Raw genomic sequence first — 23,942 nt, forward strand, 5'->3', positions numbered from 1 at the left:
AGCCAGAGACTTTAGTGGACTAGTATCATTTTAGGCAAATAAAGTCTGGACAAAAACACTCCTCTCTAAAAAGAAGTTATAATGCTTACTAAGTCATCATCACGCAAATCATTAAGTCACTATCCTACAATGAGAGTGGAAGCATAATTGTTATTAAAATGGCCTCACGCATGTCTTCACAGGAGCTTTACAAAGTAAGGGCAACATAAGTTTCTTACCTGAGCTTTTATTGGTTTTGTTTTGTCTACTCTTTACTTGTTCAGTCCACAGTGTAGGATAACGAGAAGCTATATCTAGAAAAAAAAGGCAATAGAAAATAACTTATAAATGTTAACATTTTTTAAAGGCTAGCAACTGAATAAGTGGCTAGTTTTATAGATACATAGCTCTAAAAGAAAAGGTACACTGGTTTGTATTAGGACAGTCAAAACTTTTATACATACAAAGGCATGAATAGTCCCTTCCTTATCCTATTTGTACAAAAGGTTGAAAGAAACACTTTTAGACTAAAATTATGTTAATTAGAATAAAAATCTCCTAATGTGGACCCAAAAGATATAATAAATTCAGATTCTGCAAGATTTGCAGAGCGTGGTAAGGCAGACATAACATAAAACTATTATTGCATTTAGACCTTGAGCTTTACATTTACTGAGCACCAAAATTCTGAAGAGGCAAGTAAGCCTGACAAAACATCAACCTTAACAGTAATACTACTAGGCAATATGTTGAGAGTAGAATTTACCCTTTAATTTCTTTATTTGAACATACAGTTTTAACCTGCACTTTGGCTCAAGTTTAAAACCTGTATCTGCCCTCAGTAGTGACAACTACATTTGCTGATGCTGGTCTCCACAGCTAAAGTGTTATCTCAAATCAATCCCACAAAATTCACTGCTTGTACGTAAATATTCTATTGTGCTTGTTGTCTTTGCTGTTCCTGAATAAGGTACAGATACTTGCAATTTCTTGCAACTACCCCAGCAATTGTAAATACTCTTAAGGTAGCATTTGATGTTGTGGAATATAGTCCCTAATTACATAGTTTAGTACCACACTGTTAAGTTTGCTCACCTTCTTCATCACCTTGAGGCTGAGTCTCCAGTGCAGGAGCTGAGGCATCATCTGAATTCAGAATGGAAAAGATTTGCAAGGAGACTACAATTATGAGAGTAAGCTAAATAAGTGTACATATATGATTGATAATAATGATTTGCACATAGCCCCGGCCAGTAAATAAACAACAATTTAAACATTTTTTATAGGCACTACACAGCATAGATTTATTACATATACAGACTACATTTTACAAAAGGATGGGTTTTTAGGTTGTGGCTGATGAATTTATTGCAGGGTCTTTCATGATGCATGATGTGATCAAGTTGCTCTCTGGAGTGTAATTCTTAATTTCTAATACTGCTCATTGATACCTATAGATTTTAGTGATAAATCACCATTTATAAAGAAGTAATTAGATAAATGTATAGAAGAAGTAAAACCTGTGAAAGCAAAAACAGTCTGGGGAGAATGAGTGGCTGCAGACCACTGGATGCCTTAAAATAAAAGGATTTTTTAGCACAGAAGGATCTATTTTAAGAGTCAAGTAGATTCCACAAGCAGGATTTGCAGATTTTATAAGTAAGGTTCACAGATTATATAACCAGACTATTGTTTGCACAACCGTTATCCTCTGGTCATCCTTCTCCATCCATCCACTACCAACAATTACTGCAAGAAAAGAGGGAGGAAAAATTACAAAAATGACAAGAAGATGTGAGAAATTATAAGGTCAGTAAAACACAGTGGACATAGTGCTGGAAAAGAAAAATTCAACAAAAAAATATTTAAATTAACATTTACTAGGAAGAACCGTACCAAAGATCCATCTTTACCTTATTATGTTATTGCTATTTAAAATTATTGACAATATTGGGTCAATATGTCTCAGGAGGCCATGCTAGTACAGATTTTCCAGTCATTACTGTTTCCTGTAGCATGAAGCTAACTCCAAGACTAAGGTAAACAGTAAATGCAAAGATTTTATTACTATTTCTTGCAAGTTCACAATTGGATCTTGGACCAAAATAGTTATGAGGTTGTTTTCCTGTCATTTTAATAGAAGGTAGAATCAAAGACAACTGAGAAGCTTCTTCTATCATATAGCCTTACCAGGGTAAAAGAGAGTAGCAGCTTTAAGGCTGCTATCTCTTTCCATTTCTTCTTGCTACTGCAATTCAGAAGAGCCTAGTGTTCTCTTTGCTGTCTGCATTTCTGTTTTCTTAAATCTGTGTTGTCCTTATGCAAATCATTCAGAGGATATGGGGGCACTCTGACCTTCACCTCTAGAGGTCACAGCCTAGTACACAGCAAATATAGATACCAAGTAAATATTGATAGCAGGTAAAACTGAATTTCCATCCAAGGAATAGTGACCTCCATGTTTCTCACAAAACCAAAGCAGCAGCAACAAGAACTTATTTTCAGTGTAAAATGATTTAACCAAGGCATAAAAAGATTTCTTTTAAGAGTGCTTGTTCTTCGTGTCCACACAATGGCAGGGTTCTTTGCTCCAATGCCATAAGAGACTGACACTTCTTAGTAGTTTTGCTGGCATTTTTGTGGTGTCCTCTGGGTGGTGGAATAAGACTATTGATTAATTTCAGAGAGGCCATCGAGTATCCTAGTGTACTGAAAATCAAGACATATATTTAGATCATCAATCAGTATGTGATTCAGAAAACCCAGAATTCCAAAAGGTAATTTATGGTAGGTAGATATTACCAAGAGCCAAGCCAGAAACTCAGACCTGCATTTAAATGACATTTTTCAAATCGCCTTTTGGTAAACAATTTCAGTTTGTGACACATTTGGTCTTATGTTATTACCTGAAATTCAGACATAATGTGCAACTTCAGCTATTATCAGGCCAATCAAAACTGGCCTCCTGAACTTTGTTCAAGGAGTATTTAAAACAGTTTATCAATTTATTTATTTATTTTTTTTAACTCAACAGATATTTCATGATTTATATGAACTAGAGATCTCACAGACTAATTGCATAGGCCTTCCTGGCTTGCACAAGCATATCAGTCCATATATGCATATATTCAAACAGAAACCTGATTAAATTCTGTTTGCTGTCGGCGTTCAGTTACCAAGAACATAGTCCTGCAGTCAGCAAAGAATCAGAAAAGAGGGATGTGATCCCAACTCTGACACCTATGCTTTTCAGAGAGCCTGAATATTTTCCTTGGATAGAGGAGAGAATTGTGGAGCCAGAGGAGATACTTGAGGAATTAGCTTTTAAGTTTCATTTCTGTTCAGTTTAATGTTTAAATTTACAAACATGCAAAGAAAGCTCCTGAGCTCTAATATCTGCAGCTGGAAATTTTCTTTTAGTATTGGAATACCCAGAGAAAGCAAGGTGCACAACTGCAACAGATGTGGCTTGCCAGGTCCATATCTATGAGACATTTTGGTGCATGAGACTGTCACGTTAAGTCTATTCAGTGTCTTGAGTAGAGTTCTCCAGACCACACCTTGGAGGTCTGGAGCATGTCTTTGGGAGCAGTGAGAACACTGTGAACCTGCCTAAGTTTGCTGGGCTACAATATGGGCAGGTACTCCCACAGAGGCACCCCTGGTTAGTCCACCGGAACATGCAGAGGAAAGATAAGCAGAGAGATTCATGGTTATTTATACCCTTGCAAGCTGAGCTACAAAATACGTTTCACTACACTGATTGTGAAGCTGAAGCACAGGTAGACAGATGATCCTGGTCTCTACAGAGTTTGAGATGTCTCTGACAACATGACTTTATTTAAAGCATAAGGCAGTGGAAGAAGGGTGGAGAGAAGAAGACAGCAGCATTTAAGAAGAACCAGGGACCACCTGGGAACCCAGTCAGAGGCCCTTTGTGCTGCAGGCTTGTGCTGGACAATAAAAACAGGGCATGAGTAAAATGCAATTGTGTCACTTGAGACACAAACATATGTGATGAGAAGGGAGTGTTGATAAATTGTGTTCATTTCCTTGTTCTGTGACTGTTCATTCAGGGTTCAGTAACTCAGCTGTCATGGCCACAAATGAAAATAAAGGATTCCAGATAAGTTTTATATATGGAATAGTTCATTCAGTTCAAAGCTGAAAATGAAAGTTCTGACCTTAAGTAAATAGGTAGCCTAAGGGTAGTGGAACCCACAGTGTGTCTGGAAATACATGAAGGAACAATTTTCCAGCATTTTGTAATTATTAGCCTTTAAAGAAGTACTCATTTTTTTAACCTAACAGCACTATAGTTTGTTTAAATGTTGGGTATATTGCAATACTGCAAAAGCTCCTGTAAAAAGATACTTTAATTATATTTACACTGTACCAAACAGATAAGCATAAACATTGGAACAAAAATGAGTAGCTTCTTTAAAATTAATTTATGCAGTGTAACTGACAGAACTATTCAGTATTTAAAATTGTTTCAAGCGTTTGGAGAGTGTAAGCTTTAATTTTGTTTAAAGCATAGACAGTTCCCTCATTTAAATCTACCAGCTATGTTGGATGCATCTCAGATTTTGTCCTTCCAAGAAGATATACACCATGATCTGTATCTAACAACAACAATTATCTGGCCATAAAGACAAGACATCAGATGAATTAATCGCAATATAGAACAAAGTGTTGGGTCCAAGATGACTCAAGCATCAATTGATATGGAAATACACTGAGGACTCCGTTTCCCAAGATTTTGATACTGCAGAATGTTATCTTTATGAAACAGACAGAATAATCTCTCCTCCAGAACAAGAAAACAGTATGGGAAAATATTTCAGAGCACAGCTATGGGAAGGAAAGTTACCTTCCAAACAGTACAGAAGTGAAAATTCTGTAGGACTGAAACTAGAAAAATATAGTGCCTATGTATATATATAAATACATGCATACATATATATATGTTTATACTCATAAGTTTACTAAATTTCTACAATGCAAAAGTAAAATGAATAACATGTATGCATGTATATATACTATATATGCAGTTATAATACATCACAAATATGTGATGACTTAGATCTATGGAAAATCACAGTAGTTTACCCAAAAGCTATTTTAGTTTTTGTTTAACAGCCAACTAAGATATTTACCTGTTTTGCCTGCACCTTCTCGTTGTGGCAGCTTCTCACTCACTGAACCTGCAATTGGAAAAGGGAATTAATCGAAAAATATTACTTTTTCTTTTAATATGTTATCTAAGAAACACAGTTCAGCTCTAATGATTCATTTTTGTATATTACAGCAATAAATATCAGCAAATTCTTCCCTTGCAAACCAGAGGTTTTAGCTTTGCCTGACTTCTACATTCATGTACGATCCATACACTGTCAGACTCTACTTCTTGGCCACCACAGGACTTGAGAAAGAGATAACGTTAAACACTACATAGACAAGTGCAAGAACATGCTCACATGCTGCAGAGTCCCCATTTCCCTTCCCCACTGCCCCAGCAAGGACAGGTTCTGCAGTAAGAAGCATCACCCCAGAACCACCCCCTTATGCTCCTTTAAAGTCTTGACCACACACCTCAGCTGCTCTGAGGGGCTTCTTCAGCCTCTAGCCCAGTCCTGGCTCAGATTAAAAACTGCCCCTTTCTGCTTTAAACACCTCAAGCAAAGCCTTGTGGAAATCCTACGCTGATGTGGGTAAGTACGTGTGTTTGCTGGGGCAGCAGAAACACAGCACCTTATTCTGAGTTTGAACCTGAACTGTTTTCAGACACATCCTCAGAGCTGTGGCCCTTAGGAAAAGAGACAGCAGATGTGAGAAGGGAGTCAAGAAGATTAGAAGATATGGATTTTAATAGCTTATTCTACCAGCCTGGACTTCAACCAAGAATCTAGTCTTGTTTTCAGGTCATCAAAAAATGGAGAATCTACTAGTTTTCTTAGTTTTTTTCAGGAGGTTTTAGGTTTTAAAACGGAAATATTTCCTTATTTCTGGCTTATGTGTCATTATTACACCTGTTTTTATGATTCTAACTCCTAGACACTTTTTAACAATTTATTTGTCTCTGTTACATTAAAAATCACCTTTAAAAGTGGTATTTTTCTCTCTGAAGAGCCCACGTGGAGTAATCAAAATTTAAAAAGCATGAAGTCTATAAATTCTTAACACATAGTCTCTTCTTACATACACCTGCTTTAATGAAACAATAAAAGACCCCAACACACATCTGGCACATGCTTGTATGTGCATGAAATAATTTGGTTGCCTTAATTTTCCTAATTTATTCCCTTTAAAATAATTACATTCACTGTGTTTAAAACAAAGTAAAAGAAATCCCAAACCTTGTAGCACAATAAATCTGTTCTAAAAGGACAATTTAAACAAGAGAACCCACTAAATCACAGGCTTTGCCTACAATGCTGAACCGATGGTTACTTCAGCAGGAAATTTAGACAAGGAATCTGCCAGAGCGTAGATGCCTAAAGTCACAAATCTGCTCTGATGATTTTAAAGCCTCTATAAAAGAATACTGGCAATGCAGCCAAGCTGGTATTACCTTCTGAAGGATTCACCATATCAAAAATATTCTTGTTTAGACGTGTTTCCTTTTGTGTCAATAGTATATTTTTATTATATTATCTTTGGGTCATCAGAAATTCGATATACTTAGGGATGCATCAGTATCAACTCAGGCAGGAAAAATAAAATTGCTATCTTGTAGGAATTATATCCAAAGGTGTTTGGGATAGTTTGCTCAGAAGACATTGCAATACTAATCTATATTATTTACTCTGAAGAAGAGGCAGATTTTTCCATTTATGCTGAAGCCAGTAGATCTGAGTTTTTTGGTGCTTGGCTTGCATTTGATAAAAGGCTCAGCTTGAATTCAAATAAGATGTTCCGGTTTTCGGAAGTACTACATACAAAATTACAGGTTTTTCTAATTGCACTAAATACCAGTGATCCAATCTTTCCTCAAATTTCATCCAGCTACAATTAACTCTGTAGTATCTGAATTTCGTTTTGATTCACAGGCTTATAATTATAATTTGCTTTCAAATCCAGAGATTTTAGGCCTGATTCTCACCCACACTAAAGCATTTAAACTATTTTTTAGTTTGTTGACTAGAAATGAGGTCTCAGCAGGGGGGAATACGTGTGATGAATGCCACTGATACCCCCCTGCACCAAAACCAGCATGTTAAGTAAAGTCTCAGTTTGGCACCAGCGTTGTCTCTCTATGTACATTCAGAACTACTAGTGTAAGTTGAACTTTAAATTCAGTTCATGCCTAAGTAATTTAACACATTGGTGAAACATACATAATATTCCACATCTTAAACCAAAAGGAGAAAAATCTTTCCAGATACATTCAGGTTTCTCCCTCTATATGTGAAATGGTGAGAATGACTATGCGATATTCATGTACAGTCAGGGAGAATTAAGTTCTTTTTTCAGGGCTCGCATTTTTTTACCCTAAATTTTCATGGAAAATTGATAAATGGGGAAGACAGTGGCATTTACAAAGACTAACTTTATCATAGTGAATCTAATTTCATTAAAAAATTAGATTAATGCTAAGAAAATTAGGTTTACTGGGCTAACATTTTTTTAAGTCTTAGGAAGTTAACAAAAATATTCACAGAATTTCCTACAAAGGAAAACATGTGCCCTTCAGATAGTTTCACCTGAAATTTTCAATTTATGCAGCATAAACAGTTCTTGTTGTCTCCAAAATCAAGGTAAGGAGGAGCTATTGCATTTTTATCTTTTTTTAACCATTTTCTGAATATATTTATGGTAGAAATACTTCTAGCTTCAGTGGTGATAGGAAGTTGCATTTGCAAGTTTTTAGGAAATTATATCTTTAATACTCTTGACAAATCCTCACATTTGCCGCAAGGTAAGAAACAAAGGCAATTTCTACCTTATCTAAAAGTTGGGCTATTCAATTGGCTTCCAAGTTTTCAGTACACTGTAAGCAACCAAATCACCACATAAATAAATATGCTATGGAATGGGAGAGAGCAAGGAGAGGTATTAGATTCAGCAGCATTACTTTAATGAAGAATTTAGTACCATTCTAGCTTGTAATTTGCTTAGCCATCTATCCATTTATGACCATGATTAATTTAATTTCCTTTTTAAAAAGAAGACATATTCATGCCTTAGTTTATTACAAACCCCACAATTCCACCCAGTTTCGCTCTAACAGCTTCTGAGGCACAATTCCCTTCCAGGGAACATGATATGAATTTTGTGGTTTGTGATTTTAGCATATCTATTTTCAATTGTTCTGAGCATACAAGACTGGACTTTAAAAGAGAAGGCGAAAGTCTATTATTCTCTAGTTTAGATAATGATTTCTGATCTCCTACCAAGGAATATTTGATATGTAATAATTGAATGAAGATATCAAGATAAGTAAACTTCCCATGCTATCCTTTATCTCACCTATAGGTGTGTCTGAATGTGTATGTATAGACAAAGTACTGTATGGGGAAAGAATGATCCAAAGATGGATATTTTTCTTCAGCTAACAAAAACAATATAATGTATATTTTAAAAGTTCATTCCCTTCCCAAATATATTTGTTTTCATCATATTATCTGATCATAATACTATACAGGCTGGAAGAGTTCTGAATTTCTAAAGGGAAGTTCAGACCATAAAACATGATTATGTCATAATCAAAAGGTAACAAAACTTCTTTACAGGGAAATAAACATGTCTCCATACCTCTGCAATCTCACTGGCAGAAGCTCAGAATAGTTAATAAGGCATAAAACCCCAACAATAGGCAAACACTGTATTTTTTAATGATAATTTAACACCTGCTTCTCAACTTCTGCCCCATTTCTCAGGACTCAGTGACTATGGAATTTCTGTAGTTCCCTGAAGTGCTGATAACAGAGATGGAGAGTTGTAAAAATGTCTTTTTTTATGTCTGGTGTTCTTTAGTGAAAGTACTAGGGGACATTCATCATTTTTAAGGAGCTTTCTTTTAAATGCTGCCATGGGAATGTGTTTGATTTACTCTCCTTCTCCCCATTGCTCCTGCAATAGTGAACATTATTTCCATGGAGTAGAATGGCATCCTGGGATTTATCATGTGCATTTTAGCAGTACCAAGTGTTGGTGTGGGAAAAACTGGAAAGTATGGAAGAAGAACCTCTTTCAGGTAAAGATGTAATTAAAGCAAAGATTCACATAAAACAGTTGAAGAGTCCTGCATTTTTTAATGCTGCTTATGATTTTCATCCTTCCACATATTTTGTCTCTAGCAGAAAAGACAGCTTAAATAAGAGCAACCAAACAAACCAATGAGCAAAAAATGGCTTGTACAGTTATTGTTGATGCATAAAAAATACACATGATACTTTTCAGACTTGAGCAAATTTTAGGAACCATCACATTATGCAGCTAACCAATATTAGCAGTCAGAGAAATGTAGAGACTGCTTCACATATCTGGTATCACACCGTAAATGTGAAGCATGGATAAGAGATGGAACTAGTAAGCCAAAGTCTTAACTGCCCAACATAAATTCTGCTGCAAATTTCCTCTATTAAAATCCAAACTCTTACAGGCTGCCATGCTCTTCTTTCTTATTTCTGGGTATTCACCAAAGTCAAAGGTAGTTCCACTGGGAGAAAATGAAAGGCAAAAATTATCCCATAATTTAGGAATAGCACAGTTGATTGGATGTATATTTGAACCTTATCTGAAGTTACTGAAGAACTAACCTAGAACCGAAAACTAACTGAACATTTTCATTAAAACAAGGAATTTTCCCACCAATGAGAAAATAATTACAAAAACATCTTGAATGTCTGTACACATTCTCATCTTAAGGGTAGAGGTGGTAAAAGTGATCCCGGGAGAAAAAGGTATGGTGCATGTAAATTGAAATATTTGCATAAAAGTTTTTAAAATAACTATAGCATCAAGCCTACAGAATACATGGAAGCATGTGAAAATGTAGAAACATGCTGGTGTCAGGATGCCACCATTGCAGGAGGTCTGCCTGCAACATCAAAAATAGCAAGGCAATTCCTTCATCAAGACTAGAAATGACGCAGTGTGTTGGACTGACTAGAGACAACAGTATTAGAAGAAATGGTATTCCTAAAATACTAGTTAAAACAGGAGTACTTCTACTTAACTTCAATTGAATCACTGAAGTTTTGATCGTAATTCCTGTGCATAGTCGTACTAAATACAGGAACAGGAATCAGTGGTGATCTGGAAAACATCAACATTCTTGGGGGAAAAAAACCTGAAAATTCCTTATCCTAAACAGATGGTAATTTTGAATATATAGAGGGAAATGGGAGAAGGGTGCAATTGTGTATCAGACTTTCATTCTGTGATATAAGAACAAAGTTTTGCCTTATTATACCATAATAAGGTTCTTTCTGAGAAAATCTGTAGCTGTCTTCTCTGCTGAATGAGAAGGTTTTTCCAGATCTCTCAAAACTGATTTCTTAGCCAATACCACTGCAAAATCCCCTAGCATTTCAAGTCTTACTTCCAAACTCTGCTGTAGCTGGACTTCTTTCCTGAGGGACAAAGGAGAAGTAGTGAACAGTAAAACACTGATACAAGAAGGGGAGGAAACGTGCAGAGGTAATCCCACAGGGTGTCATAACAACTGAAAAATTACCCACAGTCTTCCATGGAGTAAAATCAGACTCTGCATACTCACCTGGGCCCTGGAGCACTTTATTTATCTCTGAGCTACTAAATTCAATTTGAGTGCTACTATGACCTTCACCTTAGCATTTCTGTAAAATGTAGAGATAGAATAGTGCTCATATTAATCTATTAATTAGATTGGAACTGCACTGCAGCTTCTCCTCAATAATATCGGGTACAAAGAGAAAAAGGGAAAGTATAGTAACTCAACAACATTTTGAGCCAAAAATAGTGGTATGTGTTATGAAACATCTGAAAAACAACAATTTATTGAACTTTCAGCATCAGCATAGCCCTTTTTTCACTGATGTCAGTGAAAGGACAGGAAGGAAGGAAGCTAGAACGGATTTTGCAGAGAAAGCAATGAAGGCCTGCTTTCAGAAAGCCCTGGCTATGGGCATGTAAAAGCACCTCTACTCAAAATTACATTGAAGCACAAAAGCTTTACCCTAGCTATAGAATCAAAGAATTATAGAATAGTTTGGAAGAGACTTTAAAGCTTATTTCTTTCCAACCTCCCTGCCATGGGCAGGGATGCCTTCCATTACAGCAAGTTGCTTGGAGCCCCATCCAACCTGGCCTTGAACATTTCCAGGACTGGGGCATCCACAACTAAAGAAGACATATCCATGTGTCTTCTGAAGATGCAAACCAGTCATAATCAATAATTACACTAAAATGAATGCGCATTTACCTCTATTTTAAGGTTTCTGAATATTTTATATTGTTTTTCACAATTGACTGTCATTCCACAGTGACTTTTCAGACTGGATCAAAAGGAATATTCTGAAGAGTATTCTTTCAGGCAAAATGCATGGAAGATTCAGCAAGTCATTTAAACAAGAAAGACCTTAAAAGTGAAATTAACATTTTATAAACTTTATTGAAACTTTCTCAATGGCCTCTACCTTCCTCCATCTATTTATTAAAAACCTCAATGAATGATTGAAGTAGATCAGGTCAAATGAATTCCCTCAAAGGCCCCAGTCCACTCTCTTTTTCAGTGCCATTCTCATTACAGGATTGACTTTTTAAAGCTATTTCTCTGGCCTTCTGACAGAGAATGGTGCTGCAGCACAAACAGTAATGCAATAGATAGAGAGCCAATATTTGTAGAGTTATTTTTGTGCAATTCTGTCAATCTCAAGAGAGGTCAACAGCAATTCTGACAACTGTTCATACTCTTGGGATTTATATTTATTTTCAATTTTAATGAATAGGGTCAGAAACAAATCCCTAAAAGACTGAACCTGTTAATTGTCCTGAGGAAAGACAAAAGGCAGCACTCAAGGCAGTGCTTTCATTATGCATTCATAAGACAGTGGTTTCATTATGTTCTTAATGCTTTTTGTTGTTATTGTTCTAATTTCTCCTCTGGATTTAGTCATTCAAGGAATCTGTTGTAGGAGTTCTTTCACTGGGATTTGTTACAAACACATATTCCCACTCTGTACTTTTTGTTGGCATGGGTTTTTTTCCTGTACTCTAAATATCTGAAAAAGGCAAATTCCTCTGAAATTTTTTTGCTATGAGTTTATGTGCAAGAGAGTTTCAACGTAAAGTACTATATCCATAAGTCAGTTGCATGATTTCATATATGGACACATAAATATGGTACAAATAACCACTGCAGAAAAACCCTTCAATAGCTAGATTAAAGTACAAATAAAGTAGAGGGATGTCAAAACCATAGGGAGGTTTAGGGTGACGGTGACTTTAGATTTCATGCAGGTCTATATGAAAAGCCAGACCAACTTTCTCAGAGCCTCATCCAGCTGAATTTTGCCACTAGGGATGGGCCATTTAGCAGCACCTGTTTCTGTGCGTAACCACTCTTCCAATGAAGAATTCTTTTCCTTAAGTCTAGTAAGATGCTACAGATAAACTCTGCTATTCATGACACACTGTCATATCCTGGCCAGCCAAACAAGATTTACCTGGGCAGCGGGGAGTTTTGTGGGCCACAGCAGTACCACTGATAGGACGACCATTGGGAGTGACACACCAGCAGTATCCAGTGTAACTATGGCACTGAACCTGTCAGAAACAACATGAACCATGTGCAGCTCGTCAGATATCCCACAGCAATCACACACGTGAGTACAAAAGACTAATCCAGCAAACCATATTGACAAAACCTAAAACAGGAAACCAAATTGGACGTAATCTCAGTCCTACATATGATTTTTTAGCATACAGCATATTTCAAGCAAAGTGTGGTAGGTCCTTCAGAATCAAATTGAAGAGAAAACTATTGAAATATGTGTTGTTTACACCCTATCTTAAATCAGTGAGGTGCAGGTGTTATAAAGACCTCACAAGGAAGTTTCTCAAGGGACACAAAAACTGTTCCTGAAACAAGCAATCTTGAGGTTTTTTCCACATAAAGAACATATTGTTCCACCCACTGAATGAGCATGACAGAGTACTTCTGCCAGCATTATTCATGTCTCAAGCTGTCAGAAAGGAAACTCTTGGAATTCCACTTAGAAATCAATTGCATTATATTTCCTAAGGGCCAACATCACTTCCCTCACCGTCTTCTGCACAAATCCACAACTGAAATGCAGTACAGAGGTGGCAGAAGGTGATCTTAACTGGAATATGTATCACAGGCTAAGCTTCTAACTGCGTCCCTTCTGAATTCCATGATCTAAGCTAAGTAAATTAGTCTCAGAACATGTGCTTGGAAAGAAATTCAGTTGAGAATAGGGAAGAATCTTGTATGATTCACGCTTTAGCACTAAGACATGTACTCTGGTCGCAAGATTTCTGGTTCAAATCAGGAACAGATCAGAAATTCCAAGTATTTTCCCATCTAATCTGTATTCAGGGGGCTACAAGAATGACTCAGTTGCCTCATCCTAGAAGAACAGGGAAGGTATTACACAAACAATAGTAATGTTTGGCTCTTTTGCTGGTCAACTCTGAAAAAAAAAACAAGGACTCTGCACATAACATGGATTTTCCTTCAATTTTTTTGATGTCAGTGTTAACACAAATTACATTTAAATTGAAATTACATTTCTCGTCATTGCATTTGTCTCTTCTTTACCCTTTTCAAACACACATATTCTGACTTTACAGCCATGCAAGATACTAAATGAAAAATTTTCAACCTGACTATATGTGCCATCATCATTGCATTCTGGGATAAACACTTGTTGAAATTCTTTACGAGCTTGTTCCTGGGTATACTTCCTCTCAGCCACACATCTGGAAACATCTAAAGAAAAGAAAAAGACAAGTCAGTTGAATGATGCAATATGAAGAAAAGATGGCTGACCATCTGTATTCTGAAAAAGGAAGAGGGCTAAGAGATTCATGTAAAGAGAAACAGAATTTTAATCAGGGAAAATGTACCAACACTTGCATTGTTTTTAGGGAAGAAACCAGTGAAGGATAATAATTTCTGGACAGTAATCCATAACTGGGAAACAAAATGGAGAGATGTCTAGAGATATAACCTTTCAGTTCTAAATGCTGCCAAAGAGCAGAAGCCCAAACAGGGTTTCTCCTCTCAATTTAACACAGCAATAGCTGCCACATTGCACCCATTGCACAATATTCTTTCAGAGCTGATGGCAGCACCAGCTTTCTGGTGCTTCAGGAAAGGCAAAGGAGGCAGCAAGAGCATAGCTTCCTTGTACTTCCTACTGAGAATTTACACACTGCTTACTACAGTTAGGCAGCAACCTCAGCTATGACTACAGATGTCCCTACCAAACTGGCAAAAAAAAATAAATTATACTGTAGAGCACAGGGACTTTTTGGGATGGTGATTCAATAATAATTTTGGACATGATTAATTCATAATATGCTAAAACGTGATGATTTAAACATGGCGCAAGTCAAGTCTAACACATGGTCCTTTTTTGTCCACTATGTGATTTCTTGCACCATTTCCTTCATTACCTGGTACTGGTGTCCACCTAAGACAAGTTAGCAAACCAGCCAGATTTAATTCAGTGGGGTTTCTATTGTCTAATAAATTATATTGTCTATTACATGTACTTTATTTCAATTAAGCAGCCAAGGGCTGAAAAAGACACATAACATAAGCTTTTGTACCTTTTTTATGTTTAAAGACACTACAAATTTTAGCATGTTGCTGACGCAGAATAAGAACTGCTGATGCAAAATTGCTTGAGCTAAGCAATTTCAGGAAAAATGAGAATAGTAAGTGAGTTTAAGGTAGTATTAATGATTTCAAGATGTGACTGTAACATCCAAGTTAGAATGATCTCAAACATACAAACAGAGAAATTTGCTGCTTCTGATCCTTGTTTTGTTTAAAGACTGTTTGACAGAAACTATCCAGTGAATATCTGAGACAGGAGTATTGGGGTGATTCGTTAATGCTTACGAAGCTCTTTGAAAGCACAGGGACAGGCTTTCTAGTCTATGTAAGATGCACATTGAAAAGAATCTAAACAGTGAGGCAACAACACTTGACAGGGTTTTGGCATTCCCAGGAGCACACAGCTGAGCCAGCTAAATTCTCATCCCCCAAGCACCCTCTCTGTGCCAGTATGATCCAGACATACATTCACAGAACCAGCACAGAAACTTCTTGGAACAGCAGAGATGTTTTTTACAGGATAAATCCTTCACTGGTCATCTCTACTAGCTTTTGACAACTCACCTGGTAACATTAGCATTAAAAAATCCCTTCAAGTCATAGGCAATCTGGTGTGGAAGTGTAGCATAATGAGGACAGAAACTGGTCCCCAGCATTTACATTCTGAAAACAAAATTGGGGCCCCTTAATTCTAATCTTCATATTTCCCTCCTGGTCTCAGATTCATGTGCTTTACTTCTGTGCATTACTTTACTCTTCTCACAGGAGCATTAGAGAGTTCATGTTGGTAATACACCCAAAATACAAATTGTTTCATTTTGAAAAAATAAAAAACTATATTTCAGTTTTAGCAATCTTAATTGTAGTATGCTCTTTCAGGAGGGATGCTTACAGATATGCAACGATACCTAAAATGATCAGAAAACTTCAAGCATCCAGAAACGTGAGAAAGAAAAATAACGAGGAACTGAATTAACTTGTACTCTGGTACTTTAATAGCTTGTTTCATCAGGGGAAAAGTACAGCCAACGTACTGTGCAGCTCAGGTAAAGTCTGTTAATGTGTTCACTGCCGAAGTTTTTTGGGTAAAAAAAAAGAAACATTTTATGCAAGGTTCAGTGTCGTAAGCCTTCTTCTGAGCATGGTTTGGTTATACAGTACTTAATAACATGTGGTTTTAATGTAGCTAGTATTTTAACTGAAAATAAATCACTCCTTTGTTGGACCTCTGTCCTCGTTTTTCTAGAATGACATGTGGTTTAAATGTCTAAAAGGAAAAGTGATATAAATTCCATCACATAAGGTCTCTGGTACAGTACCAACAGGGTTGTAAATTATCTCCAACATTTGAATTATCATGAAAACATGCCAAGGAGAAAGAGAAGTTCTCCAAAACTGTCCACAAACTTGTTCCTAAACAGCCCGATGCTCTAAAGGCCTCCTATTCATGGATGATCTAATATGCTTTAAAATCAACAATTACCAAATTTATTGGAATATAAAATTCACATTTGAAGTCTTACTTTGTATTTTATAACCATGGAAACATTTTAAAGCTGTTGGGCATTACTATACTTCAGTATGCTGAAAAAAAAAAACAGGAGAAAAATCTCTTATCAAGTTAAGCATCTGAAACTGTGTAAAGTCAAAATATTATTTCCAGTTCCATTTTTTATTTTACCAAGATATTACCACAGGAGAATAACTATGGCACAGAAATGAGGCCCAAACCTGATAGAGGAAATGTAATAGGGTGATTAAGATAAAAAGAAGACATATAAAAACATTGATACTCAAAATATTAAATTATTAATTCAGAGGAGCTAAATCCCTTCCAAATAAAATAAATCACTGAAGACAAAAGAAGTTATAATATTTTTTGTAACAAATTTTTAAGATTACACCATCTGAGCATCTGCCTCTGTGTCCTGGTTGCAATATCTTCAAAATCTACTGTATAATTACAGACAATTTTTCCAAAGAAAAAGAATTCAAGATGTTTAAGGACTAGACAGTTACATAAATAAGAGCTGAAAAAGGATGAGGAAAATAAATTTGTGACATGCCTGGGAGAAAAGCTGAAACATAAGCTCACATCAAAATACCAGAAAAGAGAGAGCTGTAGGGAAATCTTGTAGCTCTTAACACACGTAAGTCATGGGCAAGATCCTAATCCATAGGGAAACAAACCTTTCACATGGCCATTGCTCATGATCATTCAGCAAAGCCAAATCTGGGATTTGTTGTGCAAAGTCGTTTGAAGGCACCCAGATAATTCTTGTCTACAGGCCCCTCTGTGCACCTTGCAGTAGTCTAACTAATGAAGATGACTCACATGAATCTCAAATTAGTAGGATGAGTGTAGGCTTATATGGTTTGTCAGAATGGGATTTATATAAATAAATAAATATACATATATATATATACATCTAAGGGGATACCAGGAAACTCTCTCACATATGAATTCAACTTCGCTCTTTATCTAGAACAGGAATCATTCAGATCAGGATGGACCCTGATTATTTTAAAATGAAGACTGAGAATGAAAAATGGTAGGATTTACCTGGTATCTCTGGGCTGATTAATCAGCCCACGGATTTTGATTTTTCATCATGGACCCTGACCAAAGCAGGCTAAACTCTTTTGAGATGAGCAATGTCCCTCTGGTAAGAACCTGTGAGTAGAGGGAACTGCAAGGCTGCAAGGTGTTGGAAGGTTGACAAGCACTGTGCAATGCTATAAACGTATTTTTTTTAAAATCTGTTTTTGTTTAAATTTTTGGAACTGTCTAGTGGAGAAATAAGGGCCTTGAATCTGTTACTAGAATTCCCACTTTATTTCACTCCCTAGCTAAAGTATTAAATAAGGGAGCTAGTAGGCTCAAGCTGAAATCTGGTCCATGACCCTATGAAAAGACCATTAAGTTCTAAGACCTGTTAAAAGCTGGCTGAAATAAGGCCTTATTTGCTTATAGTCATACAATGTGAAGACCTAATTTTGAAGATATGTATGTCCAGCTGTAATTTGGAATTATGGCAACTCAGTGAGACTTTATCCTCTAAACTCCAGGTAAATGGGTTTTTACATCCCAGAACCTTGTGGGGAATGGGGGAAAAAAAAAAAACAAATCCAAACTGAACAAACAAAAACCCAAAATAAACAAAAAAAACCCCCTCTCATAGAGGGTTCTACCCATGGCATAGAAATTGAGCAAGAATTTTACCTTAAATCAGCTCTCCGGGATGGTATTAGCTGTCAGACTGGTTGGTACAAAGCTCAGTGCATTGAAGCACAGTATGCTGATTAATGTGTTGATTGTACCCTCTGTGACTTAGCACCAGGACTGCAAAGGCAGCCAAAGGTTTGATAAGACAAACACATCTTGGGGTGTATAACTGAAGACAAAAATAGTTGTATGGGAGTGGACAGAAATACACAGAGCTGAGGAGAGTACAGAGTTATAGCTGTTTGGGCAGGTCTTTCTGAATTGCCCTGGTGACAATTTTGGCTTCCAGGGGAGACCACTGAAGAGAAAGCACAAGCAAAATATAAATACATCTTAATTTTGTGCTAAGATTCTATATTCAACAGGGAAGACTTTCACCTATGAAGTGAAGTGAATACTGGTACATTACTGCAGAATCTTCCCAAGATAGCACTGAAGTCAATAGGAAATTTTGGAAACAGAATTAATCTCACAAATAGCACCAGACTGACTTGGAACCAATCTCATTTTATTGGTAGTATTTCCAACAGTACAGCACCAAAACCACTGACCTTTGGGGAAAAAACATCCATCAAATTCAACTCTGCTGGCTAATCCTTGAATAATATATCATACAGAGAGAAGTTTATTACTGCAAAGTAGAAGTTTATCTTTAAAACAATGACACAAACTCATCAAAGGTGTAAGCACCATCTCTAGAGTGACATTCGATACTACTGAATTTACAGCAATTTTGGGGCTCTACAGGGAGATCTAACCCAGATTCTGTCTGGGAAAATAAACAGCTTGCCAAAAGAATGGATAAATCTCCTGCAAGAGTTTCAATTTAGTTCATCTGGTATTTCTTGGTTTGCTATGTATCTCAGTAAGAATAAAAGTACCTTTCTCAGTCTCAATTCATGGAGCAAACTTTGTTTGCTTTCAAAGAGCAAAGTGTGTGACATGACCTTGCTATGTATTTATGCATAAAATGCACTTCACAGTTTAGTATTTTATTATAGATGAAATATTCTGCTGAACAGATAAAAAATATTCACTACTTTGTAAAAATTACATATAAACTGGTTAACTTATTCATTTGAAGAAAAAGTTCCCTTGACAGCTTTCTACAGACACTCAGAAGTTCTTACGCTGAAGAGAAAGCTTTTCTAAAGTCACATTGACGTGAACAAGCAGACCTTGTATAGATAGACATAACCCACGAGCTTCTCCCTATTTCTCTGTAGGTTTCCCTTGCTGCACCTCGATTATGCCAGAACACCTTTATACACTTACTTGTCCTTAAACTTTGAAACATGAAGTGCAACAAGCTGTTTAAAGTTAGCTGTCCACTTGAGCACTTTACAGAATTGTCCCAACAATGAAACAGAATTCACTTCTACTTTTGTGCTTCTTTCCCACTGCTATACCCTTTTGCTAACTTGTAGTGATGTGACATAAGTCAAATGGTCTTAATTTGTAGTTAATTTAGCACAAAGAAGTTTAATTCAGAACACAAGACACCATTTGGTTTATACGGCATACACTACTCACAACACAATAATTTCCCAGGTCAATGTATATTCTGCAGAACTGATCATGTTTAAAAACAAAGCAGATAAATAGCTGTAGCCTCTAGTGATAGATAAATGGTGAAAGTGTCAGTTTTAAAGATGCAGAGATATTAGTCTCTTGGGTTGGAAAGGATGTCAGCACAGACATTTAGCCTGACAGAGCCATAAAACAAAGACTTGCTGCTTCATGACAAGGGTTGGCCAACTCCTTCACTATTTATTTTTATTGCTGCTTTCTGATTCTAACAAAACAGCAGAGCAATCTTAGCCTAAACTCTCCTCTATTGGCATCTAACAGACCCAAGCAGTGTGAGGTTTCTTTGTTGTTTTCTTTTTTTTTTCTTTTTTTTTTCCCCCCACATTTTGCAGCCACACAGCAATTTAGATAGCTAAGCTCTAAGATAAAATAAGGAATGCTGTGCTGGATTTCCTCTTGGCACACTATTTCTCTCAGTTTTCTCTCAGTCACATTTGGAGAGATACAGTCTGACTAGAACTGAATCAAATGCTTGCAAGAGAAACTAAAGTTACAGCTTTCTGATTTTTTTGCCTAACAAAGGCTACACCACACTTTCTGAGCAGAGCAGAGCAGAGATTTGCTAATAGCTTAGAGAAGTCTAATATGAGTCAGCTTACTAATTCTTTTACTGAAAGTCTGAGAAGGCTTGCAACTGTTGGTGGTTCCTAATCTTCAGTGCAGTATTGTTTTTTTAGCACTTTCTACTTCACTTCTTTTAAGAAGTTCCTTTTTATGTTATCTGAAACTTAAATGGAAAATACATGAGCAGAAATGAAAATTTCACAAAACAAAACAAAAAGATTCCTTTCTTACAATTGCAGTAGTGCATATTTGATTCTAACAAGCTACATTTTTGTGCCCAAGAATGTTCTTATATGCCTTACTTCTGTCCTTACTTCTTATATGCCTTACTTAGCAAATTGTGCTCGGTGAAATATTATCCAGAAAAATTGAGTACTTTAAATTCCACTTGCTTTCAGAGAAACATAAATTTTAACTTTATTCACTGAGTTGTTGAATATTTTGTTTCTCAACAATTTTAGTACAGTAGCTTGATGTGTATGTAACAGCTTGACACATGATTTAAATGAAGACTCAAAACCAAAATGATCTTGGAGCTGACAAGTGTTTCTCTCATGATTGCCAGCATCACAGTCTGGAAACCTGCAGTCTTCATGCATACTAAACACAGTGTCTACAGTGAGAAAATATGCCTGAAAAATGAGGAGACAGTTCCTAGATAAAAGCATTTTAAGACAAAAATCTGCCCTATAATCAATTTCCCCCCATATGGTTTATTTAAAAAAAAAAAAAAAAAAAAACAAACCCCAAAGCCAGTACCACTTCTCAATACATTCTCTTTTCAATACTTTTTTTCCAAAATAATGAAAAAACCTGCATGACTCTTTTTTTTCCTCATAAACTATGAGAACAAAAAGAAAAGGGAGAGGAGAAAAAGGAGAGGTGAGAAGATATGAAGACATGTTCTGCTTTCAATCTGCAGACTGCGCAAGGTCTCAGTGTGTTCAGGATTATGTTTTAGAATGACACCTTGGTCCAGTCCAACTGTCACTCATTTCAGCTGGAAAAAGAACCAAACCTACTCACTTCATTTTTCTCTTTCCAGACGAAACATCCTGAGAGCATATTCTGCCTCCTAAATACAACCCATAAGGCTGCCTTCCAGGCAGCAAGTACACTGGCCAAGACAATGTCCCTGCCCACACACTGAGCTAAGGGACATTCTCAGGTACTGCAAGCAAATACCAAGCTCACACCTGGCTGGTTCACAGGTAAACCTGAGCTGGATGGCAGACTGCATGGGAATACTAGATAAGGTGTGCACTCGGAACCCATGTCCAGAATTTACAACCCAGTTCTTTAGCTAAAAGGCAACAGTAATGTTTCCCCAAATTATGCTTGGATTCATGAATTATGGGACCAAGCTTAATTTGTGAGCTCAAAACAACTACTGCCCAGCAATGCCTCCTTTCTCTTCACAAATGGAAAATTGTATCAGCATGTTTGTCCAAGGACAGTAAGGTACCCTAATTCAGATAATTTCAATTTGTTTAAGCATGTTCTTAATCCATTCATCAAATCATTGTACCCATAATTCAAATGGGTTAAACTTCTCACTATTTCTGAAAGCCCTACTTTAAAGAAACAAATGCTGAGTATTTTTTTCTTTTAGGAAAACAAATAGTAAAATACCTATTTTATGAGAAATCTCACTCATATTTTGATGTGTTTCAGTTCTTTATGTGAACTGTGAGATTGTAGATAGTACCTTTCATTATGTTTATGATAGCCCATAAAAGTACAGCATTTTTAAACAGTGAGGCTCTTTAACATACTATAAATGAATTAAACTACACATGAGCTATCTGGAGTTTCCAATGCAGAAAGGGGATCTACATAGTTATAGAATAACAATGACACTACTCTGTATGATGGCTTTCCTTAGTGTACTCACAAAGCAGTAAGTCACTGTTGGGGCCACCTCTGCAAATACTGAATACATACTCTGAGTGTCAGCCAGGCTAAATTCCAAACCCCTCAGAAATTAAATATCACTGTGTAAAGCTCCTACATTGTCATTTTCAGTTGAAGCATTCTCTCTTTTTCTTTTGTATAGATAATGCAAAATTTTCATAACAATAGAAAATTCCTACAGTGATATAAGCAAATTTTACAGAGTTATTTTGAACAGTTAACAAAGAAAAAGAGGGGAAAAAATCCCAAATCCTTGTACAAATGTACAATGAAAAAGACCAAACTACTTGTTTCAAGTAGTCTTACCTATAGCAATTTGTGACATATTCAGCTTTATTTTGTAAAATAAAGAAGCAGATCTTCACTTAACAATGCCTTTCCCCTGCCTGCTAGGGAAGACGATTTTAGCTGATGTTTTGTCCATTCCAGTTTCAATACAAGCACAGCCTTTTGGAGTAATCCATACTATGTTCCAAATCATGTAAAATCCCCCCAGCTACTGGTCCTACGGAAGAACATATTGATGGGCAACACTTCCTACTCATAAGGGCCAACTGCATCATTGGGGTTCTTTTGTAGACATGACACTTCTGCATGGTTGGTCCTATTTTCAAGACTAAGGAAGTTCAAGATGTACTTTTTGCATGCACTAACAAAGAATATCAAAGGATCTATTCTATAGGTTACAAAGCCTTCCTTTTGTGACATTCAGAGCTCTCCAGTCCCATCCTCACCAGCTGTAGTGGTAGGAATGAGTGCTAAAGGACTCTTCCCTGAGTTTATATTACTCATAGGAATAAATCCTCCCTGGTATGCATCAGGAGAGTCCAGTAAAGAGTACCTAGGCTCAGTTCTCAGGCTGAACAGTCTGAAGTCCCTGAAAGAAGGCACCTCTGTGCATGCTGTCTGCTGGTAACAGTCCTTCACCCATCTTTTTGCTGAGCCAGACAGACACAGTCCTCGGGAAAGCGCTACCTGGCCAGGTCTCAAAGTGCAACAGTGAGCACTCTACCACCTTACATGTGTGGGTGCTTCTACTGTGTTCTTGCACTGTTTAATTAATTTGTTAGACATAGTGCCTGTGTTTTTATGAGCAGTTTAATAGCAATCATATTGCTTTTCCACTTCTTGTATGTTTTGTTTCCTTGGTTATGCTGGTCCAGATTTGGACTGTGAAGCATTTGTGTGTGCATGTAGTTGATCCCCATCACAGGTGATATTTTCACAGTCCACCTAACACAAATAGTATTTCTCAGCTGTCAACATACATTTATTTTTTAGATTCATAATCTTGTTGCACAGTAAACGTCTGTGTCGAGCAAGTGGCAAAACTCCAGAACTTCAGAGTTAAGATTTTTTTTGGAAAAGTATCCAAAAATGTGTATAGTCATCTACAGTGTACACAGATTTTTTGAGACCTTGGAAACTGCAAAAAGCAAGCTAGAAATTTTATAAGATTTTAACTTCTTATAGCATTTCCAAGCTTACCAATGGATTCCAGCATCGCCTGGAAGTGGAATTAAAAAAAAAAATTACTAAACTAATGTCTGCAGAAAAAAACACTATCAGAACAGTCTATTTTGTTGTTTTTTTTGTCAAAGGTGAGTTTTTCAGAACTGAGTGGAAGGTTTCACAGTTCATTCATTTTCAGGTTTGTTTAAACTGTTTTGATCTCTGCTATAGACATCAGGAACTAAAACAGAAGTGCAAGGGGAAAAATGGTTTAAATGCTACCAGTTTATTGTGATCTTTTAAGATCTAGGATGTTAAAATTGTTTCCTTTGCAATGCTGAAGAATTACCTGGGCTGAGTACTCTTACTGTGAAAGAAACTTGAATTAGAGAGGAAAGCAAGCACATATAAAGCAAACTA

General features: G+C 36.5%; 1 protein-coding gene across 3 annotated transcripts in view; it reads right to left on the reverse strand.

Annotated features, from left to right (window-relative positions):
• SMOC2 (SPARC related modular calcium binding 2) overlaps nucleotides 1–23,942 on the reverse strand; it is a 136,612-nt gene that overhangs the window by 66,793 nt on the left and 45,877 nt on the right. For 2 of the 3 annotated variants that reach the window (XM_051811164.1, XM_051811165.1), the window contains 5 exons: nucleotides 13,815–13,921; nucleotides 12,633–12,732; nucleotides 5,139–5,186; nucleotides 1,075–1,158; nucleotides 219–293 (listed from right to left, as the gene is read on the reverse strand). In XM_051811164.1, coding sequence (XP_051667124.1) covers nucleotides 219–293; nucleotides 1,075–1,158; nucleotides 5,139–5,186; nucleotides 12,633–12,732; nucleotides 13,815–13,921 — 414 coding nt within the window. The remainder of the gene's footprint in view (nucleotides 1–218; nucleotides 294–1,074; nucleotides 1,159–5,138; nucleotides 5,187–12,632; nucleotides 12,733–13,814; nucleotides 13,922–23,942) is intronic. The other variant, XM_051811166.1, reaches the window with a different exon arrangement.

This window comes from Manacus candei, unplaced genomic scaffold, assembly GCF_025592945.1.
Source record: "Manacus candei isolate 608988 ecotype Guabito, Panama unplaced genomic scaffold, ASM2559294v1 h1tg000081l, whole genome shotgun sequence".
Taxonomy (NCBI): Eukaryota; Metazoa; Chordata; class Aves; order Passeriformes; family Pipridae; genus Manacus; species Manacus candei.